This window comes from Canis lupus, chromosome 21 (genome assembly GCF_003254725.2).
Source record: "Canis lupus dingo isolate Sandy chromosome 21, ASM325472v2, whole genome shotgun sequence".
NCBI lineage: Eukaryota > Metazoa > Chordata > Mammalia > Carnivora > Canidae > Canis > Canis lupus.
The window spans coordinates 5,581,539-5,605,157 of NC_064263.1; the positions used below are offsets into that span (position 1 = coordinate 5,581,539).

A 23,619-nucleotide genomic window follows, 5' to 3' on the forward strand; every position below is an offset into this window, starting at 1 on the left:
AAATTATTATGACAACTTATCATGAGATCTGGATGGTGGAAGGTATGAGTGAGAGGCGCCAAGGCAAAGAACAGGGAAGACCAATGTGCACCAGTCTGCCATGTGGTTAATGATGTCCTTGACCAGATACCACTTCAACTAGGTTCCAGAGAGATCTGAGTAGAGGGCAAGGCCAAACAAACATATACTATTGCTTGCCAGGCTTTAGGGCCCTCACGCTGTATCAGCCTTGTGAGATGCTAAGAGATGCAGAAAAAGGAACAGCAATCACAGAGGGCAATTTACATGAGGGCAAGTGTCCATAAACTTGTTACTGCTCTGCTACTTGTCTTTCACAGAGTAATGGCACAAGTTTTTATTTTTGTTTTAGAGAGGGAGAAGGGAGGGGAAGGGGGGAGAGGGAAAGGGAGAGTGAGAGAGAGACTCTTAAACAGGCTCCACACACAGCATAGAACCTCATGCAGGGCTTGATCTCATGACCCTGAGATCATGACCCTGAGATCATGACCTGAGCCGAAATCAAGAGTCACATGTTTAACTGAATGAGCCACACAACTGCCCCCACAAGGTAATGGCACAAGTCTGCATGATGTTTACTCTGTGCTAACATTTGATAGATAGATATAGATGTAGATAGATAGATAGATAGATAGATAGATAGATAGATAGATAGATATACAGAGACAGGTAGATAGAGATATATGAAATCTGTTTACTCATGACAACTCTCATTATTATCCCTGTCTGATGGTTTAGTAACTAAAGACACAGAAAGGCGAACTAACTTGCCTTAAGTCACACAGCTACTAAGAGACAGATCCAAGATTGAATCTCATATGAGATTCAAGTAAGGTGCAGAGTCTGTGCTTTCAGTTGTTACATTATTCTACCAGTTGTACTCTGAGGTTTTCAGCATTCCAGAACTATTTGTCAATGATGGAATGAAGCAAAGAGAGCCTTCATCTCTACCTTCAGATTGAGATGCATTAGAAAAAAGCTTTTCTCCATCTTTCTCAGTCTCTCTGTTTCTGTCTCTCTCTCTTCTTCACCAAGGTAACTGCCAATCATTTATTTTATCTTTTGTTTAAAAGATATATGTCCAGCGACCTCTATGTGCCTGATATCATGACCATCACTAGGGATTCAGAAATAAACACAATGTAATCCTCGTTTTCAAAAGATTGGACATTTTTCCAAGATAATTTGGTGGAAGGCACCTGTCACACTACTGTATCCATGTTATCAGGAGACTGTCTGCACTTGATGAATGGAAGGTCACACCTGGGCATCCCTGGGGGTCCTCTTAGCTTTACCATTAAGCAATCTGAAGCCATAAAATGATTAGGGTTGGCACACTTTTATAGGATTGATGTTCTAACAAATTAGGTGATTTTGCTCAGCTTGGCTATTGAGGATAACATATTGTGAATTTACTGAGCTCATCTGTGACCAGATTCCTCTGCAGGGTAATTGAAAGTGAATGGAAATGGCTATTTATGTATCCTCAGCCATTAGATGTTGCTTTCATCTCTGATTTCCTTGGATGATGAGTCAAAATATATACTGAGATCACTGCCTGCGGGTGGCTCTTTGCATGTTCAATTAACTAAGGCCTGTGTACAGCACTGGTCATGAAAAGGCAGATGGTGAAGGCAAGCTATACTGTTAGGCTTCAGAAATGACTCACTGGCCAAAGCAGGTATTTCTGAATTATATTTTCTTTTTTTAGGGTTTGATGGTCACTAGGGGTGTGTGTGGCCATCAGCTATATTTCCAGTCCTTTTTTTATTTTATTTTATTTTATTTTTTTTTACATTTCCAGTCCTATGGCAATTTTGCCTAAAGGTTTTGCATGGGATGTTAAGAATAACTTCAAAACCCACCAAAAAAATGCTCATGGTGAAATAGATTGGGAAGTCCTGTATTGAACAAAGTTCATGCATTTCTTTAGTGCAGGGTATTTTGGTGCTCCAAATGGACATATGTGCATTGCAAATCTCAAAAAGCAAGAGGTAATACAATTGTCAAGCATATATCCATCGAGTACTTATGTATTTATTACGTTAAATGTAATGTACACTAAATGTTTTACATAGATTACTTCATTTAATCCACGTAGTTATTCTATGATGTATCTTTATTTTCTGGAATGATGGCCCTAAGGCCTGGAGTGCTCAAAAAAACGTTGCTAAGCTCATAGTGAGCAAGTGGCTTTGCTAGGATTTGAACCCAAGTAGTTTGACTTCAGAACCCATACTCTTGATCATAATGCTCTATTTTCTCCCTTTTTCATCTTTTATTTTTCTAAAGAATATCTTGCCGAGGCAGAATCCCGCAGATCATACCTTAAGGAGGGGCATTTCTAGGTATCAGGGATTGCTGGGATGTCCCCCAGCTCAGGGTCAACACATTAATGATAGGGTAGCGACAAGGAAACACAGAGCCAACGTTAGACTTTTTGCAACTCAACCTAGCCTGATCCTATTCCCTAGAGTTCTAAATAAATTAATGACTCCTGGACTTTTGAGTGAGAGCTGGCTCCCCATTTTCCTGAGCATTCGATTTGCTTTGTGCTTATCTAGGTCATTCTTCACATTTTTATTCAAGCATCACAAAATCTCTGCCAATATTAGTTCATTAAGCTTACTCATTTTTGAGCTCATATCACAAGCCAGGCCCTGTGCTTAGCTGTGGCACTCCGAGCCGATTCAGGTAAGGCTGGGTACACACTGTGGTTTAGAAATGGCATCTGTCATGGTCCAGCTAAGACTTTACTTCTGAATTAGGCAGACTTACCCACCCAGGCTCTGGAACTCCCTCACTCTCCAGCCAACCGCATACACTTACCCTACGAAGGTGACAGTACATCTGGGCATCCTGAGGGCAGGCTGACCTGAAAGGGCTGTCTGATTCTTTCTCCTCATTTCCCAATGAAGTTAGCACCCCAGAGAGGGGCGAAAGAGGGCTTCGAGAGACATTGGAAGTTCTGAGGTAGGAAGGAAGGAAGACTCTAGAGACATATTGGTCTTAGGCTGACCCTTAACCTAAAAGTCAGCAGGTCATAACGAAAATCCTAAGATCTGACTCATGGAAGACCACAAGACCCCACTCCCTCCCGCAGTAAAAGTCATAAAGCCTGGATGTTCTTAAAATTGCTCCCTGTGGGGGTAATTCCACAACTCTAAGAAGATGGAAAAACTAACCTCCCGAGGTTAAGTGACACACCCAAAGCTTAAGAATAAGCCCTACCTATATGGTTAGCTACTTTAAAAAACAACGGCGACAAGTTATAAAACCCTTTGCTAGAGGCAAAGGGAGGAAGGGTCCTCTTCCTTACCTGAGATGAAAGACTGCTACTTTGTCTATGAAGCAGCTCCCTTCTTACTTGTATACTTAATAAATCTTTATCTCTTTTTCTTTCTTTTTTTCTTTCTTTCTTTCTTCTCTCTTTCTTCTTCTTTTTTTTTTTTTTTAAGATTTTACCTATTTGAGAGAGAGAAAGAGAGAGAGAGAGAGAGAGCAAGCACATGAGCAGCATAAGGAGCAGAAGGAGAAGCAGACTCCCCCTGACAGGACAGCCCAACAATGTGGGGCTCAATCTCAGGACCCCAAGGTTATGACCTGAGCCAAAGTCAGATGCTTAACCAACTGAACCACTTAGGAACCCTGTGTCCCTTTTTCTAAATGGCTTGCTCTGAATTCATTCTTGCAGAAAGCTAAGAACCTTCTCAGTGATGGACCTGGGGCCCTCTCTCTCAGGGCCTCAGTCCATCCAGCATCAGTTCCTCATGTTTTGCTATTCTGAGGAGGAGAGTAGATATTCCTGCTCCCCTCTGGCTAGAAACAAGTGGGGGAAATAAATGTTCTCTCTCTCTGGATGTTAGTGACAGGAGATAAAACAGCTCAACACATCTCTCGAGGAGCTCAGAATTCAGTGGAAGAGACAGGCAGACACACAGACACATGAAACACTGCGAGATGAAAGTATGCATGGGGAGGGGATAAAGCAGAAGGTTTTAGGAGAAATATGGTCTCAATTTCAACCACTTAAAATTCACATTGGGGTTTTTTTTTTTCTCTGTGAGATTATATTTTCATGTATTAATGTTATTCATTCTTTCATTCATTCATTTTACTAAACATATGTTGAATACTAACATGTATTGTTAGTAACATGTAACAATATGTTAGCTCTGGAGATACAATACTGAATAAGATGAAGCCAGAACCATTCCACCCCCTTTAAAAAAAATCACGTACTTTACTTGGATTAAGTAACTGTGCATGAATTAATTTATTACCAACTACTGGTTTATCTGTTATGTGGAAAGTCTTCAAGGTAATGCCACACACGGGGTAAGCTTTGGGTGGGAGAGATATGCACAGGTCAGGGTCACCATCAGAGTCCTGTACATTGCAAGGGAAGAGAAGAATGGTAATAAATGGATTAAGAGTCTCAGAAGTGAGTTGTGGAGGGGCTTCCTCCCAGTCTTTACTTGATTCGCTACTTTGCCCAGAGTGAGTATGTCTTTTATTAAGATGGGCTTGTACCTATGGAAGTTCACAGGAGGTCCAAGGAGTCAAATGGAAGTTTTAGAGTTTAACTGATAGAACTCTGAAAGTGGTTGTCTTATTCTGACATCAAAGGACACGAACCAGTTAATCTATTTGTGAAGGGAAGATGGAAAGATTGAATATTACGGAGAGACAGGAAGCCAAATGAATTTTAATGAAATATAATAGATATAGAAACTAGGGTATCCTAATATGTTGTTCTCCAAAATCAGATCTGGAAATTAGAAGAGTCAGAATGACTATGCAAAATTCTATTACTTGCTTGAATGGGAAGGGAACAAAGCTATTACGTGCCAGTATGAAACCCTGTTCCAGAGAAAAAGATGTATGTCTTCACAGAAACCTCTCTTTTGAATACAAACTATTGAGAAGACAGGGGGACCTCTCTCCCCAACCCTGATTAGCAGTCTTCATCCTGCTGACTTTGCTCTACAGTGCATTTTTAAATCTCTAACAGTTGTCATTTAACACGATATAATTTCCCTCCTTATTGTATTTCTTTTTTTTTTTCCTTATTGTATTTCTTATTTGCTGTCTGTCTCTCTTACAAGGAGAGAGATCTTTGTTTATTCCTTAATGTATCCTAAATGCCTAGAAGAGTGCAAGGCGACTATGGATGGCGACTTTAAACACTTCTTGCATGATGAATTCTTTGCCAGGTTTCCCCAGGGGACCAAAATGGAAGTAGCTCTATGAAAATAAGGGAAAGTGGTTCTTGAAAAAAAAAAATCGTTTGAGAAGAAGAGTGAACAGGCTGTGATAGATCATACTGGGATTCTGAACTAGAGAGGAAGACAAAGCACTGAAGGAGAAAAACTGCCTCCAGGGAGGTACTTAAATAAGAAAACTACTACAAGAAACTTAGGCTTACAAAACTAATTTTTCCCCATCCCTTTAGGCAATTATTTTAAGACAAAAATGTCCAGGTAAACTTCATTTCCTCTGATGATGATTTAGTCCACTGTTTTTATGGGAAATCATTGGTTTGCTTGTTTAGTGGCTTGCCAGACCCAGGTGAGCCCTACACATCTGGAATATTTGGGGCTATAAAGATTCAATAACACAGCTGGGTGCTGTAAGTTAGTTTGAGAGTTCAGCTGCTGCAACTGGGAAGGGATTGAGAAATCGTCTATGTTTCTCTTCTAATCCTTTAGTTGTTTTCTCTTCTGAAGACTGGGTTAATTATATAGTGACTGTTTTAGGTTGCTTCTGACTACATAATGTTTGTGTCCATGTTTTTTCATCTGGTAAAAGGAAGGCTCATCCTTGGGTCCCTGAAATAAAAAGGAAAACAACAATAGTCAACATTTGTATGACCACTAGCTTTATTCCATTAGATTGTCACAATGACCCTGTGGAATGATACCATGACTGTAATGATTTATTTCAACTAACTTGAGACTCAGAGTTGTCAAGTTGTTTGTCCGAAGATGCACAGCTAGGAAAGCACCCCAAGGGGTACTTGGACCCAAGTCTTGGAACTCAAAATCCTGGGTACTCTCTACTGCTTGTAAGTTATCAAAGCCTTTTTGCAACAATGGCCTAATTGTTAGTCTTGTCATAGCATTCTGCCTAGAAATCACAGACTTAAGAAGTGTATGAACCCTTGAGCTTTAGGGTCATAAACTTTTTTCAGACATAAATTTTTTTTTATTGTTGAAATAACTTCACAATGTCAAAAAAAGATAGAAAAAGAAGTCATATCTTCCAATTTTATTTAGTATTTTCATTTCTCTAAAAAAAGATAAACCTTTAAGATTAATGTCAAGATAAGATTTGAACCATTACTGTCTTTTTCTCCCCCGATGCTGCAATGGGAGTAGCCAGAAATAACATGAAAACTTCTAACCTTCTGTTTTTGCCTCATTTCCACCAATCTCGATGCCATAAAAGGCCAAAAGAATAGGGCTGCTGTGTGATGGAATCTGAGACCCCTATTTGCTGTGTGATGGAAGCTGAAACCTCCATTTGCAAGTTCTCCTTGAATACTGATCCACTCTAATAATGTTTCATCATTGGGTAGTCTTTCTAGTGAGTGAGGGCGGTAGGATGGGGGATGAGCGGTATGTCTGAGGAGTGGGGTTTAGGTGGTATTTTGGGAGGCTAGTGAGGTATTGCCTGGAGGCAGTCCTCCGTCCTTCCTTCCTCCTTCCTTCCTTCCTTCCTTCCTCCTCCCTCCCTCCCTCTCTCCTCTCTTCTTTTCTTCTTTCTTTCTTTCTTTCTTTCTTTCTTTCTTTCTTTCTTTCTCTTTCTTCTTTCTTTTTCTTTCAACTAAGAGGGTGTAAACCCCTTTCCCTTGCTTATGTTGATACCTGTATTTTGAAATGTTCTAGAATAGCACCATATAGAGAATCATTTACTCTGACAGAAATTTTTGAATGTTTTCCAAATTCTGCAACATGTGTTTATTCTAACTTTGGCCCAGAGTTGATTGCTGGCCTCAGATCTATTCCTTGCCCTTTCCCTGCTTGACTGGGCCAATCCCTGTAGGCTGTTTCCCAGGTCAGTGTGGCCAACAGGAAACCCTGCAGGAGATTAGAATGTGAGAGAAATGAAGATGCCAGGGTATTTCTCTTTATTCTTCTCTTTCTTGTGGGTATCTTTGGCTGAGCTATATATTTTCCATGGAACTAATTCCTGTCTGACAGGCCTGCTGTGAAATCAGCTACCAGTGGGTGACCCTGACATGAAGGCTCTGGTGACTTTGCTTCTTCCCTTTATCTTTCCAGCCTAAGGATAGTAGTGGTTCCATGATATTGGTAATTTCTGGATTCCCTCTCACCATTCCATTTGGCTTCTTAGCTCCTTCACCACCTGTGCAAACAAATGTTTTAAATACTTAAGTGAATTGTGTTTTCCCGGGTATACCCTGACCAAAACAGACACTGATAATCACTTGAAGATTTCTGAGACAAGCAGCTTTGTTAAACTATAATAGTAACAAACATTGACTTACTTGATGACAGAATTTGCTTACATTCTGAATGAGTATATGTCCACTTTACTGGACCAGTAAAAAAATGAATGGAGATTTTTACATAAATTCACAAGTTATTTGTAAGGCAAAGCTATTACTTCTTTTTTTAATTAATAAAATTTATTTTTTAGAAAAGTTTTAGGTTCAGGACAAAATTGAGTAGGAAGTACAGAATTTCTATATATCTTCTGTCTGCACACATGACCATTTTCTATTTTCTCAAAAAAAGCCTAAATAAGAAAATCCTGCTACTGTTGTAGGGCTTATAGTGAGAGGGTAAAATAAATGTATTTTTCTAGAATTTTCTGCAAGGTAAAATGGCAAGTTAATAGTTACTTCCATGTAATGAATACTCTGAAGAGAAACACAAGCCATGAATCTATTCAACTGAAGGAATTTTGGAAATGGGGTATATGAGAGCATTCTGAGTCAGAGAAAATGGAAGAGAGTGGAGATGAGATTAGGTGCTGCTCATAAGAGGAGTCAAGTAAGTCTGGGACCTCTCTCAAATCAGGTGGTGTATGTTGGTGGCAAGGGATGAGGAGAGAACTTATATAGAGACACCTAAACATACACAGCAGACCCAAGCAGACTATCTCCTGATGGGTGAAACATTTTAGTAACTCCACCTCAATGAAGATACTGAGGCTCTCTGCACAAGAGAACACCTTGCATGTGCTGAAGAGAAAGTTTAAGAACTCCATGAATAACTTAGATAGGATGGAAGTGGGCAATGAAATTCACTGTGACAAATTTGGCACTGTCTCAGCAGCTTGGAGATCTTAGAGGTCACATAGAATAGGGATATCCTGACAATATGAGAGACACTTCAGACATTGTCCCCTTCTTTCTGACTTCTTCTTTCCTTTCCTTCCTTCCTTCCTTCCTTCCTTCCTTCCTTCCTTCCTTCCATCTAACAATTATTTATGAGTGTCAAGTATCAAGCACTGTTGTTGGCAATGGTGGCACATTAATAAATAAAACATCAAAAAAATCCCTTGTCTATAAAAGAAAACAAAACGGTCAATATTATAAGCTATAATTACATGGTATGCTAAAGAGGAAAAGTACTGTGGAGAAATTTAGAGATAATAATTAGGGTGTTAGTGTAGGGTAGAGGATAGGGTGGGACTGGTTAGTGTAGAGTTCATCAAGAAGGTGACTTTTGGTGAGGAGTTGAGGAAATGAGGGAGTAAGTCATTAGATACCTAGATGAGCAGTATTGTAAGTAAAAGGAACAGCAAGAGCAAAGGCCAGAAGGCAAGAGTTGCCTCATAAAGTTAAATATGTATTTAACTTATGACCCAGTAATGTCACTCCTAGGTATTCACTTAAAAGAAACAAAAACAAATGTCCTTAAAAGACTGTGTACTAATGTTTATATCAGCTTTATTCATATTAGCCTCAAATGGAAACCATCCCTTATATCCAAGAGGAGAATAAGTAAATGAATTATGGTATATTCATACAATGGAATTCTACTCATCAATAAAAAAGAAAGAACTATGAATACAAGCTACAACAGGAATGAATCTCAAAAACATTGTGTTGAATCAAAGAAGCCAGACACAAAAGAATATATCCTATTTGATTCTATTTATATTAAGTCTAAGAACAGGTAAAACTAAATCTATTGTGACAGATATTAAAGTGTTGATTAAGGGAATGGGTAAGAATTGACTGAAAGGGACTGAAGGAAATTTCTGAGGAGATATAAATGCTCTAGATCTTGATTTGAGTGGTGTTTATATGGGTATATATAACTGTCAAAACCCTATGAACTAGACACTTACAATTTACACATTATAGAGTATGTAAACTATACTTCAATTTTAAAAAATGTGCCAAGAGGATAAGCAGGGAATCGGGGTGTTTGGTGTGGAGTGAGTGAGGAGGAATGTAGCAGCAGAGGAGGCCAAAGTAGAATAGTGGATGAAGCTAATCATATAAGGCCAATAGGCCATGGTGAGGCCCCTGGGTTTCATTATGAATGAAATAAGGACCATCAGTCAGATTTTGAGCAGGGGCATGAAACGATCTGGTATAGGTTTTAAGAATACCACTCTAGTTGCTAAGAAAGACTGGAAAGCCAGGCAGATCCATCCAAAGAGCATTGCAGTCATCTGGGCTCGAGCTCATGATGGCTTGGATGGGAGGCAGCAGTGGAGATGGTGAGATGGATTTGGATCTTCGATACAATTTTGAAGGTAGAGGTGATGGAATTTGTGGAAAGAGTGGATGTGGGATTAGAGAGGAAGCAAGGAATAATTTGATTCCAAATTTTGGCTTGAGCATCGAGAAAGATGAAGTTGCCATTAGTTGAAATGGAGAAGACTGGAGGAGGTTTTGTGGACACACGAAGTTTGGGATACCAATAGATTCCAAGTAGAGACGATGGCCAGACAGTTGTATACAGGAGTTCTTAACCTACAGAAGTTACTAAAAGCCTGGATGAGGTCAATAAGGAATCAAGTGTGACTACAAAAAGATACCCCACACTGAAGGGAATGCTGGCCCCATGTTTTGCTGGGGAGGATATGCCACCATAGGAAAGGTATGGAAACTCCTCAAAGACAGTTGCAGAAGGAGACAGTTTCTTCTCCCTTTCCCCCCTCCCTGCCTCAACATCACAGGAGAATTAGGAGATAGGATGTGGATGGGTAAAGAGGCAAGAAGTCAAGAACCCTGTTGTCCTCAGCCTCTTCAAGCTTCTGTAGTCATACATTTAGCCTGTACTGGGGAGAAGAGAAAGAGGGCTTTGAGTCAAATTTGAGATTGAAGCTAAGTGAATAGCACTGTTTTAAGATCCAAAATGACTTTTTTCTAACAACTGAAAGTGGCTACAAAGATGTAAAGCAAGATTAATTGCCTTCAGGGAGGCTCTGCCCAGCCTGGGAAATGGTATGTGCTAGAAAATGGTATGGGGTGTTCATGAGAGCATACCTAGTATTGGTTATTGGGGTTAAAAAAACCTTTCATGTTTATATCCTGTGAGTTGAGACTGCTCACAAAACTGAGTATGTCAGCATTTGATACTATGAGATTTGTGAAAGAGCTCTGGGCATTAATTGCTCATCTATAAAATACGTATGTTGGGCAATATGATAATCTATAAGGTAATTTCCAAATCCCAAATTGTATCACTTGATTTGAAGCACTTAAGATCAATCATAGCACAGTGGCTAGTGCTAAGCCAACATTTTGCTAAATAGTGAGTTCTTTTTCTTTGAGACTCCATTTGTGATAACAAGGTTTGATCAAGTGAGTTGCATAAAACTAAAGATTTTTTTAAATCCAGTTATTAAAATACTTTTAAGATTCTGCTTTTAAGGCAAGCATTAACAGTAATAAGGAGCAATGTAATTTCTATCCATATGCAGAGCAAGCATATCAATGAAATTTCAGTTTATGCAGACACCTGCTTTACTGGGTTTAATGAGAATCTAAAAATAAAAACTAATGTCCTCCGTGGAAATAAACACAGTGACAGATTTGTTTGACACAGAGTTCCCAACATTGAAGTACATATCATTCCAACTCATGTTTTGGCTTCTGTAAGCCCTCAAACAGCTATCTTCCAGCAAACTTAATGATGGATGTATTGCAGAAACCATTCCTATAATTCTTCCACATTAGTGTAGAAATCAGCTAAGGTTGCAGAATGCAAAGCAGTGATTTTACCATACAAAATTTATTCTAATGTTCCTCTTGGGAAAACCTTGCAATTGAAACACATTGGTTTTGAACATATTTGAATCCTGTTTGGCAACTGTAATATACAAATATTGAACAGCAGCTAATGGTCATGGTATCTCTGTGACTATGTCTGCTATAAAAGAAGAAAAATCATCTAAAGTTGATTCTTGGAATTCATTGCTATTTTTCCAAAATTTAAAGGATCAATGAAATTATCAAAAATAAAATTTTGGGAAAGCTGGGTGCATCATTCCAATAGAAAAAGAGCACTTAGTAAGGTCTTATCTGGATACAGTTCCGTGCCCAAGGCAGGGACTGATTGATCAGTTGACTGGGGTTTTCATACAGATGGAGGCATCAAACATAGAAAAGGTCACCTCATTCACTTATTTTTTTCATTTAGTAGGAACTGAGGTGAAACTGTCAGCTTTATCTAGGCAGTAATAAAATAAGATGCTAACATGTTAATTTCAGTAATTTTTTTAATTCAGAATTTAATAGTTCTTTCCAGAACATTGAGGAGTTATAACTATTTGCCTATGTTACAAAGTTTTCTAACTTTTGTTTTCCTATATATACTTTAAAAAATCTAGAAATACTATTTTCTTCAGAAACAAAAAGTGTGGGTATCATACACATATATGCACAGTATATAAGTTTATTGACATGTATGTGTATATATATAAGTGTATACACACATAATATAAAGCATGTAATATTGCATATGAGCAACTGCAATGTTCAAGTTCTTTACATGGTTCCTCAGAGTAAGTTGCCAGATCAGCAATAGCCCTTCTTTACAGATAGGAAACTAAGCTCAACAAATCTAAAGAGCAGTTTAAGGTCACATAGCTAGTTAATGGCTGTTAAAGATTTATTCTAATTTTTTTAAATTTTTGATTGATTTATTTATCTTTCTGATTTTAAACTCATACTTTTTTCACTCTACTATGCTGCAAATATCCCCTTTCTGCAAATCTGCTAAAGAGGCACTACAAATCTACAAAGAAGTGAATGACAGATGATTATTTCCTTTACAAATGAATTTACTCTGAATTTTTTACTCTGTAATGATCAATGTTTAAAACACCATTTGCCTTTATATGCAACATAGAGACTTTTCAGAAATGTAAGTATTAAGTAATATAGACATGTCTTTTAAAAAGAATATAATAGGTGTGTCTGGGCTACAAAAGATCTTTGTTGCTATAGTCCATATGTACTATTTCCTGACATCTTGACTAATAGCATAGGTAGAATTTTTTGCTGAGGATAGAAATGATACTGAAAGGATCCCATGTATGTGAGGCATTAGGGTGGTCACCGAAGACAAAGGTTTATCAAGTTCTTACAGAATGTCAGAAAGTGTTCGGGCAACGGCAAACAAATGTACAAAACAACTTCTATACCATCAAGCACAATGAAATAGTCGGGTTCAGAGGCAATACTCAAAGAACTCTATAGATATGGAGACAGAGAGATCCACACATTTTTAGGGATATGTGCATGATGTTTCCCAAGCCACACTAAGTAAGAGGTAGAATGAGAGTGTCAGAATCACAGTGCAAATGTTTTATTTCTTTGGCTCTGTCTCACTCACTCCAGACTCTTGTAAAAACCTTTACAGATTACTTCTGAGTTATCCTTAGAGTATTTCACTGTAATGCATATACCCAAATACCATCATTTTACTTCTTTCCAGCCCCAGCTTTGCTGCCTAGGGTAAGGTCTGCTGCCAGATTTCCCAGTGCCAAAGAGCAGATGCTGCTGCCCAGGGTGCTTGCCTTGGTTCTCCCCTACATCCCACTCCCTGCTTTCCTCAGTACTAAAGCTATTTGATTGTGCCAAAGCTACTGATGGGAGAAGCTTTCATGCAGAAATCTCACATTGTGTTCTCCACTGGTCTGTGGAGAATCCCTCTTTCCCTCTTTGTATCACACCCCTGGTATATATGTGACTCATGTCCTCCGGCTTCTCCAGTATGTGGGCAGAAATGCAATCACATTAGCATAATGCCCAGAATTTTCTGGCTTCTTTGCCCTCATTTATAAAACTGTAGGAATTTACCAATTCCCAGCCTTGCCTGAGTCTTTCCACTTAAGTGAGGGAATCCTTGGTGAGCATCTTGGAGCATGCACAAACAGATCTGTTCAGATTTCTCTACCCACTGCATCCTCTGTGGAGATGTCTTTTACTCCATCTCTTCCTCCTTCCTTCAGACAAAAAAGAAAAGCTCCGTGCAAAGAATGTTTAAAAAGAATCTTTGGGATCATGAGCCCTAGACACGTGATCTTGATTTCTGAAGCAGCACAATGTCCTTGTAATAAATTCCTATGTCTTGCTGTAAGGAGGCTGAAGTTAGTGTCTGTCACTTCTGACAGAAAGAATCTCAAATGATCCAGGTGTAGAAGGAAAGGTGGTATATTCATCTCTGAACATAACTTTTTCTGTTCTAAATCATTCCAGTTCTTTCCAGATTCCAGGTTTCCAAGATTATTGGAATTCCAGAATTCCCAAGATTATTCAAAATAACCCATCACTAATTATATCCCATTGAATGAATGAGGCTCTCTCCAATTAATTACTGTTGTGGGCTTGACTCTTTTTTCTGATGCGATTTGTTGTCTGCACTGATTAATTGAACAGATTGTTGGGTAATTTCATTTTCTTCTGATATTGCAAAGTTTAACCTTCTCAGTCTCACTTATTCATGTTTATAAACAACTAAATTGAAAAATAGTCTTTTTATATTGAGGTAAAGTTGGTATGTAGCATTATATTAGTTTCATGAGCACAACATAATAATATATTTGTATATATTACGAAGTGATCACCATAGTAAGTTCTTCTAATAAACAACCCTCACTACAGCTGTAGTACAAATACAATGGAGCTTATAAAGGACTTATAAAGTCCTGGCTGTAAGCCAGGAAACTTGCAATTTGATTCTGAGTCCATCACTTATTTGCTATATGACTTTAATTCAGGTCCTCAGTATCTCTGAAAGTATTTCAGAATTGAGGCACCTGGGTGGCTTAGCGGTTGAGCGCCTCTGCCTTCAGCTCAGGAATGATCCTGGGGTCCTGGCATCAAGCCCTGCATCGGGCTCCCTGCAGGGAGCCTGCTTCTTCCTCTGCCTATGTCTCTGCCTCTCTCTGTGTCTCTCATGAATAAATAAATAACATCTTAAAAAAAAAAGAATTTCAGCATCTATGAAACAGATCAGCGGCATATGTTTTATAAAAAGGCATTGAAAAATATGAAGCCTATACAATGTGGAGTATTAATAATAAAAATAGCAAACAAAAGCACAATGAGAGTTTTATCTCAGCTTCTCTCTAGAACCAGGTCTGCAACATTTTCTTGTTTGAACTCATTTCATAATACATTTGGAAATACTATTAGAAAAATATTTCAAATAGTATTCAAGCTAAAGTTGGTATACCGAGAAATAATAATGTATTAGAATGAGTTAAGATTTTGGTAGGACAAAGTATATATTTATGAATTCATAGAGTGAAATTAAAATATGTATTTACATCAGAATCTTCTTTGTAGTGTTTTGAGTGTTTGGTACAAGTGATATCTTCTTCTCTAGATACACTATCATCAACCTAGTTAAATAGTCATTAACACTTCCAGATTTTAGGATAGGGAGAGGAGAGGAAGGACAATGTTTAATCCTAAATTTGCTTCAGGGCTGGAAAGTTAAGATATCCAATTCCTCTATAGGTGCTAGACATCATCACCTGAACCAGACAATGAATTTGGGCTTAAATACATTTGTATGACTTCTGATGACATCTTGCCTGAGAACATTCTCTTATTTGAAGTTTCAGATTGCTTTTTCCTTTCATTTCCATTCTAACTCATTTCCAGCATTATTTTACAAACACCTATTTGTATGTTTGTTAAGTCCTTGGTAGCCATGGTAATATTACTATAATATATTGCATATCCTGAAATGAGTGTGACTAAATTATCCAATACATAGAAAAATCTGAAACAGTGTGTTCCCATACATTTAATATAACATCATGGATTTGTTTCTATCAAGTCAGTTAATGTAAATAGAATATACCACAAAATATATTACACCGTAGTTACCAGGTTTCATTTTTATTCAACAGAAATACATGAATCCTGTCTGAGTTGTTAAAAGTTCTGAATTAGTGATGTACAAATTAATGAGGTCTTGTCACCTAGATTTTAAGCTCAAATGTACTGTCTACTTTTTCCTTTCTCTATAGCATATTCCCTGCTTCCAGAAATAAGTTGGATGCAGCTTCCTTTCGCCCTCTGCAAGATAAATTGAATTTCCTTGTGTGAAAGCAAAGCAGCTAGAAAAATAATTTTTTTCCATTTTGGGAAGCTGTGTTGAGCTATAGCGTCATTGCACAGCAGGATTTTACAGATCAAAAAGTCAGGTGTGGAGAGACCAGAGTTCTCAAGAAGAGAGGGGCAAATTAGGGGAGAAAGAGGAAACTATATCTAGCAAGCCTATAGTTTATGATCTCTAAGAAAAGGGAAGACAACGTATTGGAGTAGAATGTGGTCTGGACTAGGGGAGCAGACTATGTGAGGTTCTAGCTAAACTACTGAAAGTGAACATTAAATGTGGTTGACAATTTACACAATCACATTTAATCTTCACACCAACTTTGAGGAGTTAGTATTATTTTCTGAATTTTACTGGTTAAGAAGTTGTAGGTCAAGGAATTGAAATGACTGATGAGAGATAGAAAGTGGAATGTGATCCCAGGTCTTCTGATTCTAATAAATCCATTCATGGCTTGCTAACCCCCACCCTCTACAGAATCCTCTTTGTCATCAACAAAGTGCTTGTTGGCTGGGCTAAAAGGCAGCCTTCGGCTGTGAGGCCCAGAGTAAAGGATATGATGCTTTTCCCTTTGGGATCAGTCTCAGGACATCGTTACAGACTCTGTAGCTACTCTACTTAACAAAATCCTCACAATGTAAGTACTCTCTCTGTGTATTTGCTGAATGTCACTACTCCAAATTAGACTATAAGCTCCCTGAAGACATAGACCAGTTTTGTTTTGCTCACTGTTTATACACGGTGCAGCACAGTACAATGAAAGAGTATAGCAACATTTGCTCCAGATAGAATGGATAGTTTTTAAAAATATATTTTATTTTTGTTTATTCATGAGAGACATACAGAGAGAGGCAGAGACATAGGCAGAGGGAGAGGCAGACTCCCTGCAGGGAGCCTGATGTAATTTAAATCCCAGGATCAGAACCTAAGCCAAAGGCAGATGCTCAACCACTGAGTCACCCGGATACCCCTAGAATGGATAATTTTTAAAATAAAATTTTTAGATTTACAGAATTGAAAATACAGCAGCTTTTCCATATACTCCACATCCAGTTTCCCCTTATTAATATTTACATAAGTATGGAACATTTGTCCAATTTGATAATTGATATGTTATTATTAATGAAACTCCATATTTAATGCAGATTTCCTGTGAAATCTTTAGATTATTTTGCTTTGTTTTTGTTTTTACTAGATGTCCTTTTTCACTTTCAGAATCCCATCTAAAATACATTACATTTAGTAGTCATGTCTCCCTTTACCTGTCACAATTTCTCAGATTTTCTTTGTTTTGAGGGCCCTGATGGTTACATGGAACACTAGTCAGATATTTTGTAGAATCTCCGTCAGTTAGGATTTGTCTGACTTTTTTTCCTCATTATTGACTGGGTAATGTATCTGAGAGGATGGTCATAGAGGTAAAGTACCATTGTCATTACATTATCTCAAAGGTACATATTATCAAAATGACCTCTCACTGCTGATATTAACCTTGGTCACCTGGCATGAGGTAGTATTTGTCAGGTTTCTCCATTGTTGAGTTACTCTTCTCCTTACCAGTGTACTCTTTGGAAGAAAGTCACCGTGTGCCCCACACTTAAGGAGTGGAGCATTGTGCTGCATCTCTTTAGGATAGAGTATCTACATAAATTATTTGGAATTCTCTTGTAAAGGAGATTTGTTTCTTCTCCCCCATTTATATATTCAATCATTTATATCAGGTGAACTCATGGATATTTATGCTTTAAGTTAGAATCCAATGCTACATTATTTTGCTTACTCAAATCATTCCAACCTTTGCCATTGGGAGCTCTTTCAGTTGGCTCCTATATACCCTTGACATATCCCCATGAAGGTGGGGTTTTTGCTTTGTTTTGTTTTGAACAGTTTCTTACTTTCTGGCATTAGAAGATACTTCCATTTTATCTTGTATATTTTCCGCCTAAGTCCTAGAGTTAGCTATTTCTCCAAGGAAACATAGTTTCTTTTATTGGAGAGTGATGTTAGAAACCAAGATTTGGACAGTAGATGTACTCATTGCTACTGGGGTAGCATTGCTTCAAAGTCTTCTCAGATGACAGAGCAAGGAGGTATACATGTGTACTCTAACTGGAATTTATACACCTATCTATAAACATTTCTACAGGTATTTTCTGATTTAAGCTAAATATTAATTTATACTGGTGCCTCCAACTCTAACCTATAGATCATTGTAGGCTCCTTCTACTGCTTATTTGTAATCTCTCTGGTTCCCACCATCTGCTATCCATTTACTTAATTGTGAATTCTAATATCCATAGATAGTAGTTTTAGAGTTGCTAACCTAGACTTTGTGGGGAAAAAACTTTATCAACTGGAGTACGTGGATAGTTGTCCCTTTTGCCTTTAGACTTGAAGACTCTACTGATTTCCAAAGTTATTCAGGTCAGCACTCTCATTCCACACTACATTCAGTGAGGTTAGGTTGTTCATACATTGATAATACATTTTTATTCCTTTGTCATATTCTGTTTGCGATACTGGGATCCACTGACCTCCAAAGTGGTTTTTAAACATTTGTATACACTAAGGTTGCACTTTGTGTTGTAATAGTCTGTATGCTTTGACAAAGATAAACTGTCATGTATCCACCATTACAGTACCATACAGAATACTTTCACTACGGGATCCCTGGGTGGCGTAGCGGTTTGGCGCCTGCCTTTGGCCCAGGGCGCGATCCTGGAGACCCGGGATCGAATCCCACATCAGGCTCCCGGTGCATGGAGCCTGCTTCTCCCTCTGCCTGTGTCTCTGCCTCTCTCTCTCTCTCTCTCTGTGACTATCATAAAAAAAAAAAAAAATTAAAAAAAAAAAAAGAATACTTTCACTACCCTAAAAATCCCATGTAGTTTGCCTGTTCCACCTACTATCCACACTACCCTCTACTTGAACATCTGGCAACCACTGATCTATTTACCATTTTCATGGTTTCATTTTCTCCAGAATGTTACATAATTGGAATCATACAGTATGTAGCTTTTTTAGACTGGCTGTTTTCACTTAGCAATATGTACTTAAGATTCATTCATATTCTTTTGTGACTTGTTAGCTCATTCTTTTTTGTCACTGAATAATATTCCATTGTATGGATATACCAAGATTTGTTTATCCATTCACCTATTGAAGGGCATCTTGGTTGTTTCCAGTTTTGGGCAGTTACAAATAAAGCTGCTACAAATATTCATGTGGAGGTTTTTGTGTGGATATGTGTTGGGGCCCAACATAGGACTTGAACTCAGGATCCTGAGATCAAGACCTGAGCTAAGATCAAGAGTTAACCAATTAAAGTGATTAACCAACTTAACCAATTGAGCCATTCAGGCACTCCTGGATATGTGTTTTCAAATAATTTGAGTAAATACTTATGAGCACAATTGCTGCTAAGATTACATTAGTTTTATAAGAAACTGCCAAACTGCCTTTTAAAGTAGTAATATTGTTTTGCATTCTCACCAACAATGAATGAGAGTCCTGTTGCTCTACATACTTGTTAGCACTTAGTATTCTTAGTGTTTTGAATTTTAGCCATTCAATAGTTGTGTAGTAGCATGTCTTTGTTGTTAAAAGAATATATTTTTCTCAGAGAAGTTATCATTCCCTCACATATCCTGTGAATGCACAATTTACAGATCATCTTCTGCACCAAACCCTTGTTTTAAGTTAGTAAGTTGAGAACCAGTGACTTGGCAAAGTCCTGATGAAGTTTGATAGAAGAGAAATAATACCAAGGCTTTCAGTGTGATCATCGTTCTGTTCTTTTTTAAAATTTACTTTCTTTTCTTTTCTTCTTTTTCTTCTTCTTCTTCTTCTTCTTCTTCTTCTTCTTCTTCTTCTTCTTCTTCTTCTTCTTCTTCTTTCTTCTTCTTCTTTTCTTCTTTTTTTACAGTAATGAATCTAGTTTTGTTGGGTAGAATTTGAAGAACTCCTATTGGCAAGAGATATTTTTAAGAAAGTTATGAGTCTTCAGAAATATAGGCAGGAACTACAGGCATTGAGCAAATCTTTGCAGCCAGGCACTAGGAGAGCTCAGGTAATATGGAGCCATGTTCATGAGGCTGAGGCAAACATTCTATGTCCAGTCCTATTAGCTTTGTACTAAGAAAAATACTATTTTCTGACCCTGTGCTTGTATCTTTTTAGAAACCTTTAAGGATTAAAGCAAATCTATGGGACACTGAAGGGGAAATATACCTTCTGATCTATTACATTTGCTATTTATTAAACAAAAAGATGGAATAAAAACATTTGCAGTTCACCTAAACTTTTTGTCTGGATATGAGACAAATGTTGCAAAATCCAGTGAAGTTTCTTCCCAAGCCAGAAATCCCCCCCCCCCCAATACCTGGGGGGAATTCTTTATCTTGTATTTTATTAAGAAAATAAAAGAATTAATTGAAAGTTAACAAATCCATAATATGAAATTAAATGGTATGAACTTTACTATACAATTAGTTGAGTACAATGATTATAATATATAGCAAACTGAAAATCCTATTACGGTAGTAATTCTGATTCCTCCTTCCAAGGAACTGATGAAACCCCCTGAGAGATGTGACCAAGGAAAACAATTCTTTTTTGGCTCTTTATCCAGGGTGTCACTTGCTATTCTGCTGCCTCGTAATGTTTATATCCCAGACTCTCTGTGCAGATAGATTATTTTCTTCATGAGTTTTACATTCAATTGCATTAATTTTTTTTGTATTCCTATTTGCAGTTGCCAAAGTTCAGATGCAATGTTTGGAGTGCAAAGATGCTCTAATAATCTTTTTTCATGTATTTGTCCAGCCACAATCAACACTCTGAAAGATACTGGATTCATCTCTCTATACTTCTTTATACCATGATCGAAGCTATCATGATGGCCAGCGCATGGATTTTTGCTTTGTGAGGGGATGAGAGCTTTGCCGAAGTAGATATGACTTGAAAATGTTCCCCAAAGGTACAGAACTTGTGGATTCTTTAGATTGATCAATTTCCTGGTGTGGCACTTGGAATGGGTGCTGCCAGTGTCATTTCTCTCTGTCTAGAATTGCTGGGAGGTTACCCTGGGTGCCTCTTCTTAGGAACAATACTTTCTAAAAGTAAACTATGCTAAAAAAAAAAAAAAGTAAACTATGCTAACTCTGCTAAATTACTTTGGGATCTGTAATTTCTGTGTAGTTGTGTGACCTGAAGCCATGAGATAGATCTCAGGAGCCTAGCTATAGGATTTTAAAAATTTTATTCTATTCCCTTTTAACAGAGAGGGACCAGTGTGGTAGCAATCTCAAAGGGTTCCTCTCCAAGAATCTCACTCTGCTTCAAGGTTCTCAGGTCCTTTCTCTTCAGTTTCTCTATGTTATTCTACCAAAGATCTTCAGGCCCAGGTGATCTAGAGTCCACTCATATCACCACGCAGCAGCAGTAACGTGTGGGCGGGAAGTAGAATCAGTAGAGAGTGTTAAGAAGAAAGTTCCTGGAGGAGGAGGAAGTACTTATAAGTTGTGTTTTAAGAGGCCCTAAAAATCCTTTTGACTTCTTTACCCAAATATTTCCCTTCCTGATTCTGCTAAAGATCTTGGAATTCCGCAAATGTATCTAATCCCTTGGGTTTAGTCCCTAAAGTCTTTGTAAAGTACAAGTGCTGTTTAGGTCCAAGAGCCATAGAGAAATTTATTTATTTATTTATTTATTTATTTATTTATTTATTTATTTATTTATTTTTTGCCATAGAGAAATTTAATTCAGAGTAATATATCAGTTAAGATGCAGTAATTTAGTAAGGGAATAGGATATTCTTGAAGGAACAGAACGTGAAATGTGGGATCTGATGTGGGAAGAGCAGTGGTTCTTACCTTTGGCAGTTAGGGACTCCTGAGAGAATATTTCAAAAGTTGTAGACCTTCTCCCCAGAAAAGAATACATACTGTGGAAGTGACTTTTGTAGCTAGGCATGTTCAAAAGTCAAAACTAGATGAAAACTTGGTAGAGACAAAATTTTGCTTGAAAAACCATTAAGTCGCCTATGAAGTATACTATAAGTGGTTTTAAAATATTATACTATTCAGTAATTGTTAAGCATATTGAAATTTGATTACCACTGATGTAGAACAAAGATGGAAGAAAAAGAATACATATATTCTTCTGTCTGGCCCTTCACAACATTCTGCCTTTGAAGAATCTATTAATCTCTGGAGAAGGAGGACAGGTATAAATTCTAAAGCTTGACTAGAAAACATTGTTCATTCTGGTTTTACTGTTCAGTCACTGTAACCTTAATACATGATAATAAATCTGTTTGTGGTTGAAGGTTTAAAAAAATTAGTGGCAAGCCTAGGTTCTAAAATCAAAATGTAAGTTAAATTTCTACAAAATGGGGCTCCACTGTACCCACAGAACTAACTCATGATTTGGAGCATTTATTGTTTCAGGTGATTGAGAGGGTGAGACACAGAGCAGCTGGGAAGGGGTAGGGACTGAAGGGAAATAGATGCAGAGGACGGTGTTAAAGCCCCCCTACTCGCTGCTGGGATTTACTCCAAAGGTACAGATGCAGTGAAATGGCAGGACACCAGCACCCCAATGTTTCTAGCAGCAATGTCCACAATAGCCAAACTGTGGAAGGAGCCTTGCGGTCCATCGACAGATGAATGGATAAAGAAGATGTGGTCTATGTATACAATGGAATATTCCTCAGCCATTAGAAATGACAAATACCCTCCATTTGCTTCCATGTGGATGGAACTGGAGGGTATTGTGTTGAGTGAAGTAAGTCAATCGGAGAAAGACAAACATTATATGGTCTCATTCATTTGGAGAATATAAAAATTAGTGAAAGGGATTAAAGGGGAAAGGAGAGAAAATGAGTGGGAAATATCAGTGAGGGTGACAGAACACGAGAGACTCCTAACTCTGGGAAACGAACAAGGGGTAGTGGAAAAGGAGGTGGGCAGGGGGTTGGGTGACTGGGTGACGGGCACTGAGGGGGGCACTGGATGGGATGAGCACTGGATGTTATGCTATATGTTGGCAAATTGAACTCCAATAAAAAAATATGAAAAAAATTAAAAAAACCTCTACTGACCTTTTATTTGTTCTTGAACCAGCCCCGGCTGGAGATCTTTGTCTTTTTAAGATTCCCTTTGCTCCCTCTTCTGTGTGCTTCTTCCCACACTCCTTTCTCTCTCCTATATGTTCCAGCATTCTCCTCTTGCCTTGTAGCACTCATCAATGAGGCCCTTAAGAAGTTCCCAGTTGGATAAGGGAAAAGCATAAGGCAGCCTTATCACTGCATTCCTGATTCCTCTGGGTTTTATTATTATTAATTTTCTTATGTGGTTTTTCTGTGAGGCAGCTGTGTTTTCAGATGGAGAAAAGTTTGTGACCTTAAGGACACAAAAAAAAAGAAAAAGATGCCATTAAGAAAGGGAGTGGAGAATTTTGATAGTTAGGATTTCTTTAAATAGTATCAACTGTAGCCAGTTGCCATCTTTTCTGACTGAATAGAAGGTAGATAGCCATTCTCTCTGATCTGGTCTGATGATTTTCCATTTCTTTTTTGGCACAGGGTAATGAACAACAAACTTTCTTAGTGTCTGGTGAGACCATTCATCTATTCCTCCTCTAATAAAGTCCAGAGGTCTGTTAGGAAGTTAATTTGTGGTTTAGGACCTCTGGCCATTGCAAAAGTACAATTTTTATTGGTATGTAAAAGCCTCTGATCCTATTTCTTCATTTGATGGAAAATAGAAGAGAGGTCATACAATTTAGTTTATTTTTTATTTATTGTCAAGATCAAATGAGGTAATATATGTGAAAATTCCCGTCATAACTTAGCACATACAAACAACTCTGTACATGTTAGTTACATGTTCCTTCTCTAGATGAATACTCCCATACTCCACATGTTTCTATTTCTATCAGAATCCAGTGCCTACTACCCAGGATCCTTGTAGGTGGCAATAAAAAATAGGACACATGCATTCATGTTAACATGTGGGCGGGAAGTTTCTAA

The 23,619-nt window shown here is 37.9% G+C and overlaps 1 protein-coding gene across 17 annotated transcripts in view; it reads left to right on the forward strand.

Moving 5' to 3' along the window:
• FAM76B (family with sequence similarity 76 member B) overlaps window positions 1-23,619 on the forward strand; it is a 105,910-nt gene that overhangs the window by 37,513 nt on the left and 44,778 nt on the right. For 5 of the 17 annotated variants that reach the window (XM_049098792.1, XM_049098791.1, XM_049098793.1 and 2 more), the window contains 2 exons: window positions 16,065-16,224; window positions 20,412-20,565. The exons of 2 other annotated variants lie outside the window; for them this stretch is intronic. In XM_049098792.1, coding sequence (XP_048954749.1) covers window positions 16,065-16,209 — 145 coding nt within the window. In that variant the 3' untranslated portion in view covers window positions 16,210-16,224; window positions 20,412-20,565. Of the gene's footprint in view, window positions 1-5,234; window positions 5,384-8,939; window positions 9,171-12,235; window positions 12,378-16,064; window positions 16,225-20,411; window positions 20,566-21,714; window positions 22,552-23,619 lie in introns of those variants that run through there. 10 more of the 17 variants (XM_049098798.1, XM_049098797.1, XM_049098799.1 and 7 more) reach the window with 6 other exon arrangements.